This window comes from Microcaecilia unicolor, chromosome 10, assembly GCF_901765095.1.
Source record: "Microcaecilia unicolor chromosome 10, aMicUni1.1, whole genome shotgun sequence".
Lineage (NCBI taxonomy): Eukaryota > Metazoa > Chordata > Amphibia > Gymnophiona > Siphonopidae > Microcaecilia > Microcaecilia unicolor.
Genome location: NC_044040.1, coordinates 218,027,717 through 218,045,126, shown reverse-complemented (window position 1 = coordinate 218,045,126; position 17,410 = coordinate 218,027,717). Strand labels below are relative to the sequence as shown.

General features: G+C 42.7%; 1 protein-coding gene across 1 annotated transcript in view; it reads left to right on the top strand.

The window, feature by feature from the left end:
• PSMD1 (proteasome 26S subunit, non-ATPase 1) overlaps positions 1-17,410 on the top strand; it is a 188,651-nt gene that overhangs the window by 166,445 nt on the left and 4,796 nt on the right. Inside the window, exons 19-23 of the mRNA XM_030215782.1 lie at positions 1,733-1,835; positions 6,366-6,535; positions 13,204-13,296; positions 15,306-15,398; positions 15,926-16,072. Of these exons, the coding sequence (XP_030071642.1) occupies positions 1,733-1,835; positions 6,366-6,535; positions 13,204-13,296; positions 15,306-15,398; positions 15,926-16,072 (606 nt within the window). The remainder of the gene's footprint in view (positions 1-1,732; positions 1,836-6,365; positions 6,536-13,203; positions 13,297-15,305; positions 15,399-15,925; positions 16,073-17,410) is intronic.

The window sequence follows — 17,410 nt, the reverse complement described above, 5'->3', positions numbered from 1 at the left end:
CACTCCCCCACAACAGCAACTGTCTAGATTTCAGTGTAGTTTTGGCTTTCTTGTCAAATATATTTTATGCAAACCCTGCCTTCTCTCTTTCTAGTTTGCTGCCTTTGGCCCTATAACCTTTCAGTAGATAAGCAGCAGTCGTGGTTCAGACTTGTGTGGCCTGTGAAGGAATTTAAAATACAAACTTCCAGGTCTGGTGTGTCTCAGCAGTACAGACCCCAGTACAAAGAGCATTTTGGAGGTGCTGTGTGAAATTCCTTTACTAGGATTATTCAGTGAGTGTTTGTTGTGATTCTGCCCCTCTAGAATTAAAAATTTAAAGTCTTAACTGTGCAGAGCTATCTTGCTATGATTAGATCTTTTAAAACTACTGAGCTTTGAAAGGCAGTATCTGCTTCCGATGTTCTGTACTTATTGGTGGTCCATTCTCTGTCACTGAGGCCCTGTTCATGAATCATTTACCTATAGTGGTAATTTTCAAACTGTACACGTGTAAAAACTATAAGTCTCGCTGAATTTTTAAAAGTACAGTACGTTTATTTTCACCTTTAATATGTGCCTATATAGTAACATATGGTAGCATAGTAGATGACGACAGAAAAAGACCTGCATGATCCATCCAGTCTGCCCAACAAGATAAACTCATATGTGCTACTTTTTGTGTATATCTTACCTTGATTTGTACCTGTCCTTTTCAGGGCACAGACTGTGTAAGTCTGCCCAGCACTATCCCCGCCTCCCCAACCACCAGCCCCCCGCTTCCCACCACCAGTTCTGGCACAGACCATATAAGTCTGCCTAGTACTATCCCCGCCTCCCAACCACCAGTCCGGCCTCCTACCACTGGCTCTGGCACAGACCATATAAGTCTGCCCAGCACTATCCCCGCCTCCCACCACCGGCTCTGCCACCCAATCTCGGCTAAGCTCCTTAGGATCCATTCCTTCTGAACAGGAATATGTACACGTACTCTGGATTAACTTCATGTGCACATATTTTTAAAAGTGTATTCATAAATTCTAATTCCTTCCCACCTCCTCCCCTAGGAATGTGGCTGCTTAGTTCGGGTAAACAGGTCATTTGCACATAAGTTTATCTGCATATCGGGTGAACATTTTTTAAAGATGACTTGCGTTGGTAAAACACTCTTGAAAATTTCCCCTATGTTATACAGTGCTGAGTAATAAAGTTGTTATGTTAATGTGTCTTTAGGTTTAGTAAACCTAGTTTCTTGATTGCCTGGACTTAATCAAGACCTCTTGTTCTGCCTGTGTCAGGAAAATTAGTTCCTTCCTCTCAGCAGAGCAGGGGACTGGATGGCAGATGAACCCTTGCTGTTTCCAGGAAGAGTCAGGGAATTTTAGTAGGTGCTGTGGAGGTGGCATGGCAGATATACAGCCAACCAGGAGACAGAAATGGATTCAGGGTTGATGCTTTCTGCCTAGGCTGATTATTAACATTATACAGAACCCAGGCTCTTGTTTGGCTATTTTCCTCAATTAAATTCTTGCATTTTACCATCTGCTTTGCTGCCCTAGCTCACTCTCATTTGTTTTAGCTGTGTTTTGTCTGTTGATCACAACTAGTACCTAATAAACCATAAACTAGATTGTGAGCTCCCAAGAGTAGGGAATGTCCAGTATGTGCCTCTGCTTTACGTGTGTTTTGGTTTCTGCTGCACAAATTATGTTGATAATTTAAAGCTTTAACCTCTTCCCTTCCTTTCCAACAGGTCAGCCAATTCCGACAGCTGTATTCAAAAGTCATTACTGATAAACACGATGATGTTATGGCCAAATTTGGCGCTATCCTGGCCCAAGGCATTCTGGATGCAGGTAATGACACGCTTTTTACAGGGAGAGGGCTGCTTTTTTCTTCTCAGCATTGGGATATGGACCCTACAGAGAGGAAGGGTTCAGGAGTTGCTGCATGCCCAAGGGATGTGGATTTTTAGCTCACACCTTTTCCAGTAACAGGTCAAAGAGTCTGATTGTCAGAACCACCCTGCATAACTGTAGAAATAAGGATTTCTACCTTTACATTAGACGGAAGCAGGGTCCTCCCCCCTCCCCTGCCACCACGTCGAAGAAAAGAACTTAGTTATACAAAACCCAGGGGGACCAATCATTTGCATGCGACAACAACAGGGATCCCGATGTTACTGTATGGACTCGGTTCCTGGTTCTTTGCCAGAATTACTGAGATGGGTCCCACCAGCTGTGGCTCAGTTACTGTGTACTACTACACTTTCTGAATAAGGAAAATGAAGGCGCCATTTTCTGAAACCTTGGGGTGTGGTGGGGCTCCAGGTTCCTGGGGTACTTTTCAAACATGTAATTGTTTCTTAGATGACGCTCGTACAGATTCCCAGTGCTTTCAGATATGCACCCAATAAAGCATCTTTTCTCAAAAAAAAAAAAAGGAAGCAGGGTCTAATGTGCAGTCACTTCCACGTACACGGCACTACAGCTTACTTCATTGGCTCAGTCATCTGATTGCAGTATTTTTTCCTAAGTCATTTGTTATTTATTAAAGTAAGTTTTCTTCTTTGTGGCTTGGCATGTTAGAGTCAATTACTTGACGTCTGCCCGGTGGTGTGCTGGAGCCGGCTCGCAAGAGCCGGTTGTTAAATTTTTTAAGATCTTGCAAGCCGGTTGTTCTGCTTGGCGAGCTGGCTCTGGCAAACGAGGTAAGCATGGCAGGAGGGTGCCACAAGCCATGCTTGCCCCACTTACCTCACCTCCCACAGCCTACATTTGCCTGCGCCTACTCCGTGCCGCCCTGGGGAGGTGGGGTTAAATCTTTTTTATTGCCTTTGCCTTTGAATGCAGAATGATCTTATGCGTATTCATTATGGTAATCCTGAAAACTTGAGTGGATTGTAGTCTTTGGAGATGAGTTTGGGCACTCCTGCTCTAGAAACGTTGAGGTGGTACTAAAAATGATTTATGCAGTTAAATTTAGAGATAACTGCTTAAGTCATTCCATATGAAAATTTTGGCTGCTAATCAGATGTTATGTGATTATATTGAGGTATGCCTGGAGGTGTTCTGGGGGCATATCCAAAAGTTAACTGAATAGTGTCAATATTCAGAGCAATCCGGTTAACTTTATGCAGTCAAATCGGACCATATAAATATCTTGCAAAAGTCTTCACACCTATGTACATTTTTTAACATTTTGTTCTCTAAAAAGACTTGTGCAATCAAGATGTTTTGGTTTCTTATTCTTAATTACTTTGTGAATATTTTATAATTATTCTTTTACGTTGAATGTGTAAAATATGTTGGGAGGTGAAATGCTGGATTTAAGTATACCTGGTGCTGAAAAGTGTTCTGTAACCCCAGAAGAGCAGGAGGAGTCTAGATTGCTTGGAACATCTCAGAACCATGTCACTGACATTATCTAGCAACGAGCAGTTTATCCCTTTAAAAGTACCCAGGGGACCAATGAACTGGAGGGAAAGTGCAGGAATGAGTGTTCTTGGTGCCAAAAAGGGTCTTGTAACCTCAGAAGAGCAGGAGGACTGCAGGTTGCTGGAACATCTCAGGATCCCCCAGTGATGTCATCTAGCAGTGGTTGGTTTGTCCCTTTAAAAGTATATCAGACACTTGCCCAATGGGGCAATTTTGGCCCCTTTAGAGCCCCGTCAGAGCACCACAGGAGCTCGAGGGGAACATTAAAAATACGAGGACTTTACCGGTTTCCTTATTTAAGATGGGGAAGAGGAAGAATAAAGGGAAATCAATTTCAGTGCCTTCCAATTCAAAGAGTAGCCCACAGGATAAACACTTTATTCTTCTTAAGGAACTGACTCTAGGTTTGCATGAGTAATGTATTCTCCAGTGGCAGACTCCGCCACCTCCTGTACCATCAACCTGTTTTCCTTTAGTGGAGAGAGAAGCTTACTCCTCGACTTCTGTTGATATTCGAGGAGAGTTGGGACACTCTTCCATGTCATGCTCTCTGCCTTCAGTATTACCAGTTCCAAGATGTGTGGTTTTATCTCCTTTGGAAGATGCTGGACTCCTCTGGAGAGATTTCCATACAAGGTATTTGGCAAGCAGTGACCAGGACAGAGAGCATGCTTAAAACTTCTGTTCCCCAATTGTGTGATTTTTCCAGAGACCGCTGAGAAATTTGGGGAACTTCAGAGGACTTGTCTAAACAGATTAAGACTATGGCAACTCAAGTTCCTATTACTCATATTTCAGCATTTGGGATTAAGGGGTATCAGGCGATTAGCCACCTGGACAGTTGCTCTCATGATAATTCCCATCTAGGCTAATTTCCCTCTGACAATTTCCCATCCAAAGGTGTCAATTCTCACCTGTGCAATTCCCCCCCACCCCCCCACCCCCGGTAGTCTTTGGTTCTGCAGTGCTTTAGCATCTTACTGGCACTTCCGTGGCTGGTTTTTAGTTTGTTTTCTAGTTTCCCTCCTGCAGGCTTTTCATTGTGCAGTGCTGGGCTTGGATCGGGCGGTCTTTGAGTATGGCTTCCACTGGCATTTGAGGCCCGAGGGCTTCATCGCAATTGAAAAGGTATATCCAGTGGTGTATTCCCGGGAGGGGAGATATTGGAACATGCTTAGGGGAATATTAGTGGGTGTGAATTCACCAGGTGGGAATTGGCACCTCCAGGTTTAAGAAAGTAATAGGAGAAACTGTGTTAATGTTGAAATGTGTGTAGGTACTCATTTATAATAGGTTGTGGGCAGAGAGGCAACATCTAACAGTTATTTTATTTTTGGTTGCGGGGGGGGGGGGGGGGGTTAGTGTGGCATAATGCTACTGTTGGATTTTTTTGTCTTTTGTCTAGTTATCTGAGAGGGTGATGGTACTGGGGGTAAAGTGGAGGGAGGTTATTTTTATTTGTGTTGTTTGACTACTTTTTCATTTGTTTAATAAAGGATTTGGATATGTGTTTTCAATTTATTTTATTTATTTATTTTATTACATTTGTACCCCGCGCTTTCCCACTCATGGCAGGCTCAATGCGGCAGGCAATGGAGGGTGTTAAGTAACTTGCCCAGAGTCACAAAGAGCTGCCTGTGCTGGGAATCGAACTCAGTTCCCCAGGACCAAAGTCCACCACCCTAACCACTAGGCCACTCCTCCACTAGTTAAATAGATCACTTTTTTATGGTTTTACACTGTGTAAAAAGTATATATGACATAAATGTTATCAATGAAGGGCGGGGGGGTTGGTTAGGGGGGAAATTGGGTGTCAATTGTCTATAGGGCAATTGGTGGGTTGGAATTATCCAGGTGGGAACTGACCTAGAACCCTTATTTTAAGAACAAAAATGCTACTTTATGGACATAAGGTTCAACTGTTCCTAGATGTGGCTTGGGCCACACGGATTCATTGGGAAGCTTTCCCGCAACTGAGGCCTAGAGTGTACTGGTGGTTCAGTTTTTTTTTTTTCCTTGCAAATATTTTTTCACGGAGAGAGTGGTGGATGTTTGGAATGCCCTCCCATGGGAGGTGGTGGAGATGAAAATGGTAACGGAATTAAAAAAAATGCGTGGGATAAACATGAAGGAATGGATCTTCAGAAGCTTAGCGGAGATTGGGTGGCAGCGCTGGTGGTTGGGAGGCGGGGCCTAGTACTGGGCAGACTTCTATGGTCTGTTCCCTGAAAATGGTAGATACAAATCAAGGTCAGGTATACATATAAAGTAGCACATATGAGTTTATCTTGTTGGGCAGACTGGATGGACCGTACAGGTCTTTTTCTGCCGTCACCTACTATGTTGCTGTGTTAGGTGCAGAATAATGCACCTGTAGAGAGCCCACCTAGATCGTGACCCCAAACTTAAGTTTTGTGACCCCATTTGGGGTTCCGATCCACAATCAGGGAAGCTCTGATTTAGGATACGTTATATAGATCAGTGAACCAAACATGGAGCAGAGACGGCCAGGGAAGAGGGTCGAGGTTTGCTCTTCTGTTTCCCTCTCATGTAGATCAGTAAAACAAATTCCTGTTTTGACACATTTTGAATTGTATTTTATTGAACAGGAGAATATGAAAAATGTACAGGGGTGCGAAGATTTTTTTTTTTTAAACAAAGCATTGTAGCTATCCTATCATCTCACTTATCTGGTTAATTCTTTGGCCTACAAATTCAGTGGTCTGGCTTAATTAAATTTAAAAACATATAGAGTACTAAATCATGTGGAAAAAAAACAACATATCAAAGCACTGTAGAATAAATAACAATACAACCACATGAGTTGCCTGAACATCTGCTTAAAGATAACCAGCTTCACTTCTGCAATACTTTGTAATATAAACCAAAACTTCTTATGAAACCAAGCTTTCTCTGTATAGCTGTAATCTTTATCTCTTCCCTTCACAGGTGGTCACAACGTGACAATCTCATTGCAGTCGAGGACCGGACACACTCACATGCCCTCGGTGGTGGGGGTTCTGGTCTTCACCCAGTTTTGGTTCTGGTTCCCCCTCTCACACTTCCTATCACTAGCTTTCACTCCCACCTGCGTCATTGGCCTCAATCAGGATCTGAAGGTATGTTCTACTGGGGCAAGGAGGAAGCAATAAGGGAGGCTTAGAGGCAGCTCCAAGAAGACTGAGGAATAATTGGCTTTTCCTGTCCCTGGTGCTCAGGAGTGTCTGAGAGTGCAAACAGCAGGCATCAATGGGTTCAGCACATCTGCCAGGAAGGACTGGAAAGAGCCAGTGTGTAGTGGATGAGGAGTCCTCAGACTCTGCACTCATGGGATACAGTAAAAGGACTGAATAATGATATACAGGGCTGTCCTGCGTTTTAAATACGCTTCCATGCTGGTAAATCATCAATTACCTTTACAGCATCCATTTTCACCCCAGAACTCCAGCATTGTCTCCATGCAGCTGGAACCTGCTGTATAACAAAAATATGCTGACCTTTGTCATGTGCTTCCCTTTAAATTAAATTATTCTCTCTTGCTCAAGAGACATTCTCAGTTGCAGCATGTAATATGTCCAAAGAGCAGAAACAGGGTGTGAAGAGGCAACAGTTTCAGAAACGTGGCATATTTAGACTATTGTAATTCCTTATATAGTGGTGTCTCATGTAAATTAATTAATAAATTGCAATTTTTACAAAGTGCAGCAGAGGGATTAATATTTGGACTGGGTGAATATCAGAAGGCTACTCCATTATTGCATAATTTGCATTGGCTTAGGGTAAACTCACAAATAAAATATAAGATAGCTTATTTAATATGTCGCTTTACGGAGATAGCGCAAAACGATTGGTTAATTATCTAGAACTTTCTGTACAGCTAGGAAATAATGATATTTAAAACGTAATTATCCATCTGTTAGGAAAATGCATAGAAAATTGTGTTTGGAATCTTCTTTCTTATATCAAGGTGTAAAAATCTGGAATAGCTTACCATTGCATACTTTACGAATGAGTACTAATACATGTGTACCAATTTAGCCCTTAGGTTATTATGTATGTGCAAATGTGGTGTTTTCCCCCTGGACTACAGGGTTATTCTTATTGTACCCTGCTTGGAATTTGAATTGGAATTTAGCGTTCCATAACATAGTATAACAAAGCATGGAGAGCAGCATAGTATTTAAATTAGAGCTGTACTGAATAGCATATTTCACTATTTAGACGAATGCAAATAATGAAAAACATTATTCGGCTGAACATGGAATACCGAATACGAATAATAGACATTGCGCTTTAATATAACAAATAATAAAAGAAGCAACGTGAAATCAGTGATCAAGTGTTTATTTCAGTAGGATTTAACCCAGTAGAGCCCTGGATTATTCTTACTCTAATTTAAATCACTATTTACCCGAATACGAGTAATGTATTCTGGGCCAAATCGAATTGAATACGAATATTCAGTGCAGCCCTAATTTAAATTGTTTGATGGTTCTACCCTTGAATATTCTCTTGGTTTGTTTTATTTTCCTTCTAACCTCACTCTCAAGAGCCAGAGGGCTGTATCTTTTGATTTTTTTTTTTCCATCATTTTCTCAAATTCGTTATAAAAATCTTCTAGAGAGCTCGATTTGTTATCAGGCTGTTGTTCAATTGTGGTTATCTTTACGTCTAGTTCTAAGACCTTCCACTTCTTATTATTCCTTTCAGAAAAATCTAAAAACTTATTCAAAAAATATGTTTTAGTTATCCATTTTGAACTGTTTACATTGGGAGTTGCTGGAGTACAAAAGTCATATTACATTACATTATAAAGCTTGGATGTACAGCAGCAAATAAGAGGCAGGAGCAGGGAAAGCAGGATGTGCAGAAGCAACAGGCAGAGCAGGAGTAGGAAAGGTAGGAAAAGAGGACGACGCGGTAAGTTATAGGAAGAGCAGGAGCAAGCAAAGCAGGTCACGTACAAGCAAGTAATACACAGGAGCTAGGAAAGCTTGACATGCGGCAGTGAGTAACAGGCAGGAGCATGAGAAATCAGATGTGCAGTTGTAAGTGGCAGGATCATGGAAAGCCAAGACTTGCATAGTTAACAGGGAAGGACCAGGATGAGTAATAATAGGCAGGCAGAAGTGCTTAGTAGACAGGAGCAAGGCAGAGAGAAAAATGGTTTTACAGGAGAGGCTGTGACATATCAGAAGCCAGAATGACTCTTCAGAGGTTAAAATGGGAGCCTCTATAGACAGGTAGCATATGTATTATTCAGTATTTCTGGAGTTCAGTCCTGTATTTCAAACATGGGATATACATGCTTTTATAGTTGTGGTATCAGAAGGGAAAATGTATTCTCCGAGGACAAGCAGACCATTGTATTCTCACACGTGGGTGATGTCATCCGATGGAACCCGGTGTGGATGCTGATTAGCGAGTTGTAGATATTTCTAGCAGTGTCCCACCGCGCGACACTCAAACTTGGGTCCCTCAGTCTTCGTTTTTCACAGAGTTGAGATGTCATGCTCTTCTCCTTGTGGCACGTATTTCAGTTTTTCCTTTTATTTTTGTAGTTTTTTCCCTCTATTGGTTCATACTTTTATTTCATCATATCTGGACTACTGTAACATCCTTTATAACAGTCTACTAAATTATGATCTTGGGAAATTTCAAAGTGTATAAATATAGCCATACACCCACTGTTTAATCTTAAGTTTACTGATCATGTATCTCCATTTCTTCAGAAAGCTCACTGACTCCATATAGAATCAAGTTTAAATCTGTTCCATCCCGTTCAAAGGCTCCTCATGAGTCTATACACACTTCCACTTTTTATGTCTTGGCGCCACTGCAGTCGAATTCTCTCCATAAATATTTGTTCGTTGAAAAGTCCTTACCTTGTTTTAAAGTGGGCCTAAAGATGTATTATTTTTCCCTGGCCTGTGGGGTCTTGACTTTGCCCTGGACAACTTGTTCATTTCTTTTCTCCTTTTTCTACCTACTGTTTTAGTTATTAATTATAATTTGCTGAGATATATTTTTAAGGCAGTATATCAAGCATTATATTAAACTAAATTGGGACCTTTTGCCTTCAGATGTATTTTATGTTGGTCCAAAACAGACTATCCAGTGACGCCCAGTGGGCATCATCCCTATTCCAGGAGTGAGATGAGGATTAGAAGTGCACTGTGTATATGCAACGGGAAAATGTCACATTTCTACAAAGTAAAGGGCTCATTGATACCAAGGAAAGATGAGACAAACAGAAAGGGTCATGTGTAGATGGATATACATTCAAATTTATCTTTTTAGTTCAGCAGGAAGATAATGGTCGATAGTAGCTGAATAAATCATCGCTCAGTCTCAAGAAAAGATATCATTAATGTGCATTAACTGATCTAACATGGCAGATAATACAGGATGGAGGTGGTGGTAATGATACCATGGTTGTCTTCCCCGAGTAGCCTAATGGTTAGTGCAGTGGCCTGAGAACCTGGGGAACCAGGCTCGATTTCCCACTGCAACTTCTTGTGACTGTGGGCAACTTATTTAACCCTCTGTTGCCCCAAGTGGGGACAAACTATCTGAATTTAAGAAAGCTTGGGACAAGTACATAGGATTTCTAAGGGTGAGGAAGGGATAGCAGGTGGCAAAGATGGGCAGACTGGATAGACCACATAGTAGATAATGGCAGATAGAGACCTCTGTGGTCCATTCAGTCTGCCCAACAAGATAAACTAATAGTATAAGGTAAGATGCGATACTACATATGCGTACTTGATCTTGATTTGACCTTGCCATTTTCATGACACAGACTGTAGAAGTCTGCCCAGAACTGGCTTTGTTCTCCAGTTACTGAAGCTGAATCTGTCCAACTACGATCAGGGCACAGACCGTATAAGTTTGCCCAGCACTGGCTTTGCTTCCCAATTACTAGTGTTGACATCTAATCACCGCTAAGTTTGTTTGGTTCTATGCCTTCTATAAGAATTCTATACATCTCCGTGGGAGGTTATTCCAGGTATCTTCCACCCTCTCCATGAAGAAGTACTTCCTGATACTATTAGTGAGTAGGCCCCCCTAAAACCTCAGTTCATGTCCTCTAGTTCTCCCACCTTCCCGAAGGTTTGTTTGTAAATTAATACCTTTCAAATATTTGAATGTCTGTAGCGTATCTCCCCGGTCTCTCCTTTCCTCCAGGGTATACATGTTCAAGTCCTCAGGCGTCTCGTCGTACGTCTTGCTTTCCTCTGAACCACTTCTTTTTACATCCTTAGCAAAATACGGCCTCCAAAACTGAATACAGTACTCCAAATGGGGCCTCACCAATGACTTGTACAGGGGCATCAGTCTCCTTTTGTCTGCTGGTTATACTGCTCTCTATGCAGCGTAGTATCCTTCTGGCCGTGACCAACGCCTTGTCGCATGGTTTTGTCACCTTGAGATCCTCAGACACCATCACCCCAAGGCCCTTCTCCTGAGTTGTTCTTATCAGTCTCTCTCCTCCTCCTATCTGGTACATCTCCTTTGGATTTCTGCACCCCAAGTGAATCACTCTGCACTTCTTGGGTGTTCAATTTTAACTGCCAGACCTTTGACCATTCTTCTGATTTTCTTCTCATGGTTTCTACTCCCTCCAGGGTATCCACTCTTTTGGCTATCTTTGTGTCATCTGCAAAAAGGCAAACTTTTCCTTCTTGCCCTTCAGCAATGTCTCTCACAAATATATTAAATAGAATCTGCCCCGGCACCGACCCCTGAAGCACTCCACTATTCATCTTCTTTTCCTCCGAGTGGATTCCATTTACCACCACCCTCTGCTTCCTGTTGGTCAACTAGTTTTCAGTCCAATTCACCACTTTGGATTCTAAGTTCAGCCCTGTGAGGAATCGTATCAAAGGCTTTGCTGAAATCCAAGCAGATTACATCTAGTGCACGTCCTTCATCCAGTTCTTTGGTCACCAAGTCAAAGAAATCAATCAGACTCGTTTGGCAGGATTTTCCTTTGGTAAAGCCATGTTGCCTCAGATCCTGTAACCCTTTGGATTCTAGAAAGTTAACTGTCTTTTCCTTCAGCAGCGACTCCATTATTTTCCCAAGCCTGTAGTTTCCCACTTCTTCCCTGTCCTCGCTTTTGTGAAGAGGGACCACACCAACTCGTCTCCAATCCTGCAGAACCTCTCCCATCTCTAAAGATCTATTAAATCTATTAAATAAATCCTTAAGAGGTCCTGTCAAGATTTCTGTGAGCTCCTGGGATGTATCCCGTCCAGCCCCATAGCTTTGTCCACTTTTAGATTTTTAAGTTGTTTATAATATAAACGCTTTCTTCTGTGACGGTGCAGTATCCACTCCATTCCCAGATATACCCTCAGCAGCCAACCATGGTCCTTCTACAGGATTTTCTTCTGTGAACACTGAAGAGAAGTATTTATTTAGCATGTTCACTTTATCCTCATCACTTTCCACATAACTATTCTCAGCATCTTTCAGTCTTCCAGTTCCATTCCTAGCTTTTCTCCTTTCCCCAATATATCTGAAAAAGGTTTTGTCACCTTTCTTTACATCTTTAGCCATTTTTTCTTCCACATGTGCTTTGCTAGCCGTATTTTCCTCTTTGTTTCTTTGAGTTTAATTTGGTAATCTTTTCTATGATCCTCTTGTTGCATTCTGTATTTCTTGAACGCAGCTTCTTTTGCCCTTAATTTTTCAGCCTATTTGGAGAACCATATAGACTTCCTGTTTCTCGTTTTTGTTTACTTTCCTTGCGTAAAAATCAGTTGCCATATTTCTAGCACCTTTCAGCTTGGACCACTGCGCTTCCACTTCTCCAGTTCCTATCCCTGCTGTCAGCTCCTCCTTCAGGTATTCCCCCATTTTACCAAAATCAGCACATCTGAAATCCAGTACTTTGAGTTTTGTGCGTCTGTGCGCCGCTTTCGCTCTTACATCAAACCATATTGTGTAATCACTATTGCCTAGGTGGGCACCCACCCGGACGTTGGAAACATTTCCTCCATCTGTGCGCATATGGTCTTTATCTGTCATCACTCTCTGTTTATAAAATAGCTGCTGTTCTTGTTGTATCCCACAATTATCGAAAACCGAGTTTCGGTTCAATGTGACTTACATTTAACAGTTGTTAGAGATTGCATTGGTTCAATTATGGTCTATTGGTTATGGTTTATTCAAACTTGCTAGACTACTCAACTGTCATGCCATAAAATGATCCCTCCTCCCATGTGCCTTCACAGTCTAACCTCACCACTGTCTCTTCACTATGTCTAACGAAGCTCCCTCATTTTTAAAATCTCACACTTTTCATGTCTTGTCATGTGCTTTCCCTGCTCATACCCCCAACATTCCAGAGATCCCTTACTGGTTTCTGTGCCAAAAGTAAAACCCACTTTTTTCAGTTGATTTTTCTAAATCTTCATCTTGGGTTTACGCACCAGATGAGTTTTGTTCTTTCATTGTATCATGTTTGTTCTTTCCAGCATCCTTCTGACACCCTGTAAGGTGCACTTCGTGTGGAAATACCAGGCTAGCCTCAGCTGCTCCATGCTTCTCTGCAGATGAGAAAGCTAGCAGATAAAGAACTTTGAAACAAGAAGATGCAGGCTGGCATCACTCAGTGTGTCCTTCACAATGTCCATGTTGAGTGGAAGGATCTTGGATGTTTAGCAATATTATACTGACAGAGCACAACAGACATACTAAAATTCTGAACTGCCAGGAATAAAGGGGTCCTGCTTTGGAACACACCACAATTGTCTGTTTTATACATTTTCCTTTGCAGATGCCAAAAGTGCAATACAGGTCCAACTGCAAGCCCTCCACCTTTGCATACCCGGCACCCCTCGAAGTCCCCAAGGAGAAGGAAAAGGAAAAGGTATGTATCGGTGTAATGAATGGGTACTGTGTGGAGCAGAGCTCTGGGGACAACATAGGATGAGGGATGTCACGGCCATGTCAGTGCTTCTTTGTCCGTAGTATGGAGTAAGGGGTGCCATCAGGGATGGCCTTTGGGTAATGTAAGCTGGGAAGTTGTCTGGGTCTTTGTGAGACCAGGAATGCACCTTGCATGGGAGAAAATGAAGAGCCAGCAGGGAACAGGGCCTTACTAAGCAGGAAGGAAGTGCCAAGGGGGGGGGGGGGGGGGGGGGAGAAAAATGCTGGCAGAAATGCCCAAGCCCTACCAATAAATACCCAAAAGGTACCATGGCTTTGTAGGCAGTGGAGCCCTTAGCTTCTGTCACTGTTGGCTGCCAGTGGACCTAGGAGGCAGGGAGAATTTAATTCAGTTTATTCACTTGATACATCACTTTTCAAATGCATGGAAAAGAGAGCATGGGGTGAATGTGCTGGGAGAAAACTGAGTAGGAGAATTGGGGATGGGGAGAGGAATTAAGAGGGAAATGAGGGAAGGCAGCAGCTTGGTGGGGAGTGTGGATGGTAGTGGTGAAGAAGTGGCTACATCATAAGGTCATACTCCTCACCCTCCTTATATACACAGCCACCTGCCCAAGACATACATGTGCAGGCCATGGATTCCTATAACATGCTAGCTGAAGTTGCATCTTAATTCCATTGTGGGGGGATGTAGAGAATGTATGTGGGCAGAACTTGAGATGCAGGATTGATATCCAGATTTCTTTCACCCAGGCTAGACTCCAGACTTCACACTCAAGTATGAGAATCAATTGAATAATTTTACAGAAAGTTTTAACGGGTGGTTAAACTGTCTGGGGAATTTTGTGTATAGAAAAGCCCTTTGAACCTTTCCTTGTGTCTTTTTCTAGCCATTTTAAAGGTGATGGTGGGTGTGATGTGTTAAATTTCACTTTGACTTGACCCCTTCCATACCTATCTTGTCCCCATTCTGAGGGTTTTTGAAGCACACACATCTACCACACTAATTAATGGCAAGGGGGGGGGGGGGGGTAAGGTTGACTATTTTTGCTCAGATGCCATGTGACATTGCTGTCGCAGCTCTGCATTCTCCAGGGAAGCTTAGGATTGCATACAGAGTCGGTGTGTGCTACATATGGCAAAGCTTTCTGGTTTTGTTCTAGAAATGATTTTGTCATTTTCACTGCTACCAGGAGTATCTGAGACCCACATGTAATATCGCATCTTTTGGGTCTTTGCTACTCCAGAGAGTGCCTGGAACAGCTCCTGTAAGTGAGAGACCATCACTGAGCACTGTACTCAGTTCTTAGAGAGCTTTTCGTGATTTCTTCCATACTGCCCTGCTGGTTAGTGGCACCTGGTCAGTGAGCTGGTGCCAGTGTGGGCCTCATGGAGCTTTCTTCCTGACTGCTTTCGGTGTGTCCGAGGTCAGCCTGGGAGCCCTTGTTATGTCACGCTAATCAGCCACTTAAGATTTAATAGGAACAGGATTTGATTACAGCAGACAATCAGATCAGGGGCAGATTGCAGGATTGGTGCTTTGTTTATGACTGTTGAAGCAGGAAATGGGAACCATTATTTGGAGGCAGGGAGAGGTAATATCCCTTCCATGGATAGACTGTTCACACTCCTGTCGTTATCAGACAGGAACTGAGAAATCTTCTACATTTCCTCCTTGTCCAGAGAGCAGCACAGTCTCTTCAGAGTTACATGACTTGTTTGGAAACATTTGTGAAAGATTCTGTTGTTGGAAAATGTTTTAGTACTATCATTTCTAAAATGCTCCCAGGCATACACTGTGCTGTTCAGACACAGAAGAGAGTTCCCTGTACCATAACACTTACCGTCTAGCCAAGACAAATGTGTCTTCACCTCAAACATAATGAAATAGATTTTACACCTGTCAGTCTAAAGTTGGAATGATATATTTTGTTTGTTTTTGGAAAGCTTTTCCAGGCAGGAGTTAATGGTAGTGTCTGGTAATGTTAGGTTTCCACAGCTGTGCTGTCCATTACTGCCAAAGCTAAGAAGAAGGAGAAGGAAAAGGAGAAAGAGAAGAAAGAGGAGGAGAAAATGGAAGTGGTGAGTAGAAATGGCCCTAGGAAGGAGGGGGGAGGATTTAAAAAAAAAAACCAATTGATCCCCAGTAGCTCTGAAGATTGTGTAATTGTCAGCATGTCATGTATGCATACTTTGCATCTCTGCCCAACGCACATCCCCAGGAACATCTGCACAGAGATTGCAGAAAAGTAGGAAGTCTTTTGGTGTATGTATATCCCACACAGTTTTATAGCAGTTATTTTTCACGTTAAACATGCTTTATAAAATTATCCCAGTGTGAGTAAAGAGCAGAGGACAGCTGAAAGTACAGAGCACATTATTACAGATGGGCCATGCAGAATGGCACGTCTGCTGTCATTTTCATTCTACTACTAATCGTTTTTATAGCGCTACTAGAGGTATGGAGCGCTATGCACGTTATATGCAGGTACTTTATCTGTCCTTAGTGGACTCACAATTTAAATTCTGTCCCTGTTTGCTGCCATGTTCCCCCCCAATAAATGGCCTGTTTTACTTCTCTGTTTCTCTCTCTCCCCCCTTTTTCTTAGGATGAGACAGAGAAAAAGGATGAAAAGGAAAAGAAGAAAGAGCCTGAGCCTAACTTCCAGCTGCTAGAGAATCCAGCACGTGTCATGCCTGCCCAGCTGAAAGTACTGAGCATGCCAGAGAGCTGTCGCTACCGCCCCTTCAAAACCGTGAGCATATCTGTCCTCTTTAAGCCATTGGATTAATTTGCGGTTATGCAGCTCCTTGTATTAATTTTCCAAGGTTTAATACATTGCCAGTCATAAACTACGCCATTGGGCGGTTTACAAAATGAAACAACTTAGGAGAGGTAGCAGGAGAATAAGGGTGGAAGAAAGAGAGTTTCAGATAGGGTTAGAAGGCCTGGAGGGCATTGAAAAGAAGGCTAGAGGTGTGAAGTCCAAAGGTTTGCTTGAATAACCAGGTTTGACAGAGTGTTTAAACTTGGGATAAGATGTCTCAAGTCTGAGTCCAGTGGGAGTGAGGTCCAGAGCTGAGGGCTTGTGTAGTATAAGACTGTGTCACTTGTGGAGTTTCGGTGGAGCAATGTCTGTCATGAAGATCAGAGGGAAAGTGAGGGTGTGTAAGGAATTAATAAGTTGGAGATGTGGTTGGAGTAGAGGTTAGGTGACATTTAAGTAATGGGCAGGCCAGTGTTTCTTATAGTGGTGAGACTTGATCGAAACGATGGGATTTATGAATGAGTTTATAGCTGTGGATTAAATGAGAGCTGTAAGCGGTTTAAAGCTGAAAGAGGCAGACCAGCATAAAGAACATTGCAATAATCCAAACAAGTAACAGCAAGAGGTAGAACCAGGGAACGTATAAGGTAAGGCTGCCAACTGGATCCAGATTCGCAGGACAGGGTTGATCCAGTCTTGGCTTTACAGAGTGCATGCTGGGACTTGCCTTGTTTTTCTTAGGAAATGCAACGGGGAAATCAGAATTAAAAGTCCCTGCATGCAACAGGGTAAACCCAGGATTAGATCAACCCTGTCCTGCGAATCTGGATCCAGTTGCCGGCCTTAGTATAAGGGGAAGAGAAAAGAATGATTTAATAACCAAGTTACCATGAAAACTAAATGTCAGCTTACTGTCAAAAGTAACCCCTCCAAGATCTTGATTGGATCACTCTGAGAATGGGTCTAGAACTAATGGGTGAAGGTGGGTTAAGAAAGTAATAGACATTGAGAAATAGTTGGTTAGCCATAAGCCAGAATGAGACTAAGTGGAGACAGTTCAGAGGCTAAATGGAAGAGGGTGGCAAAGCATGAAGAATCTGCATAGCAATAGGGACGTAGCCCTGAGACTGGATGATTGTCAGAAGAGGTGCCATGAAGGAGTGGAGGAGTGGCCTAGTGGACTTTGGTCCTGGGGAACTGAGTTGGATTCCCACTTCAGGCACAGGCAGCTCCTTGTGACTCTGGGCAAGTCACTTAACCCTCCATTGCCCCATGTAAGCCGCATTGAGCCTGCCATGAGTGGGAAAGCGCGGGGTACAAATGTAA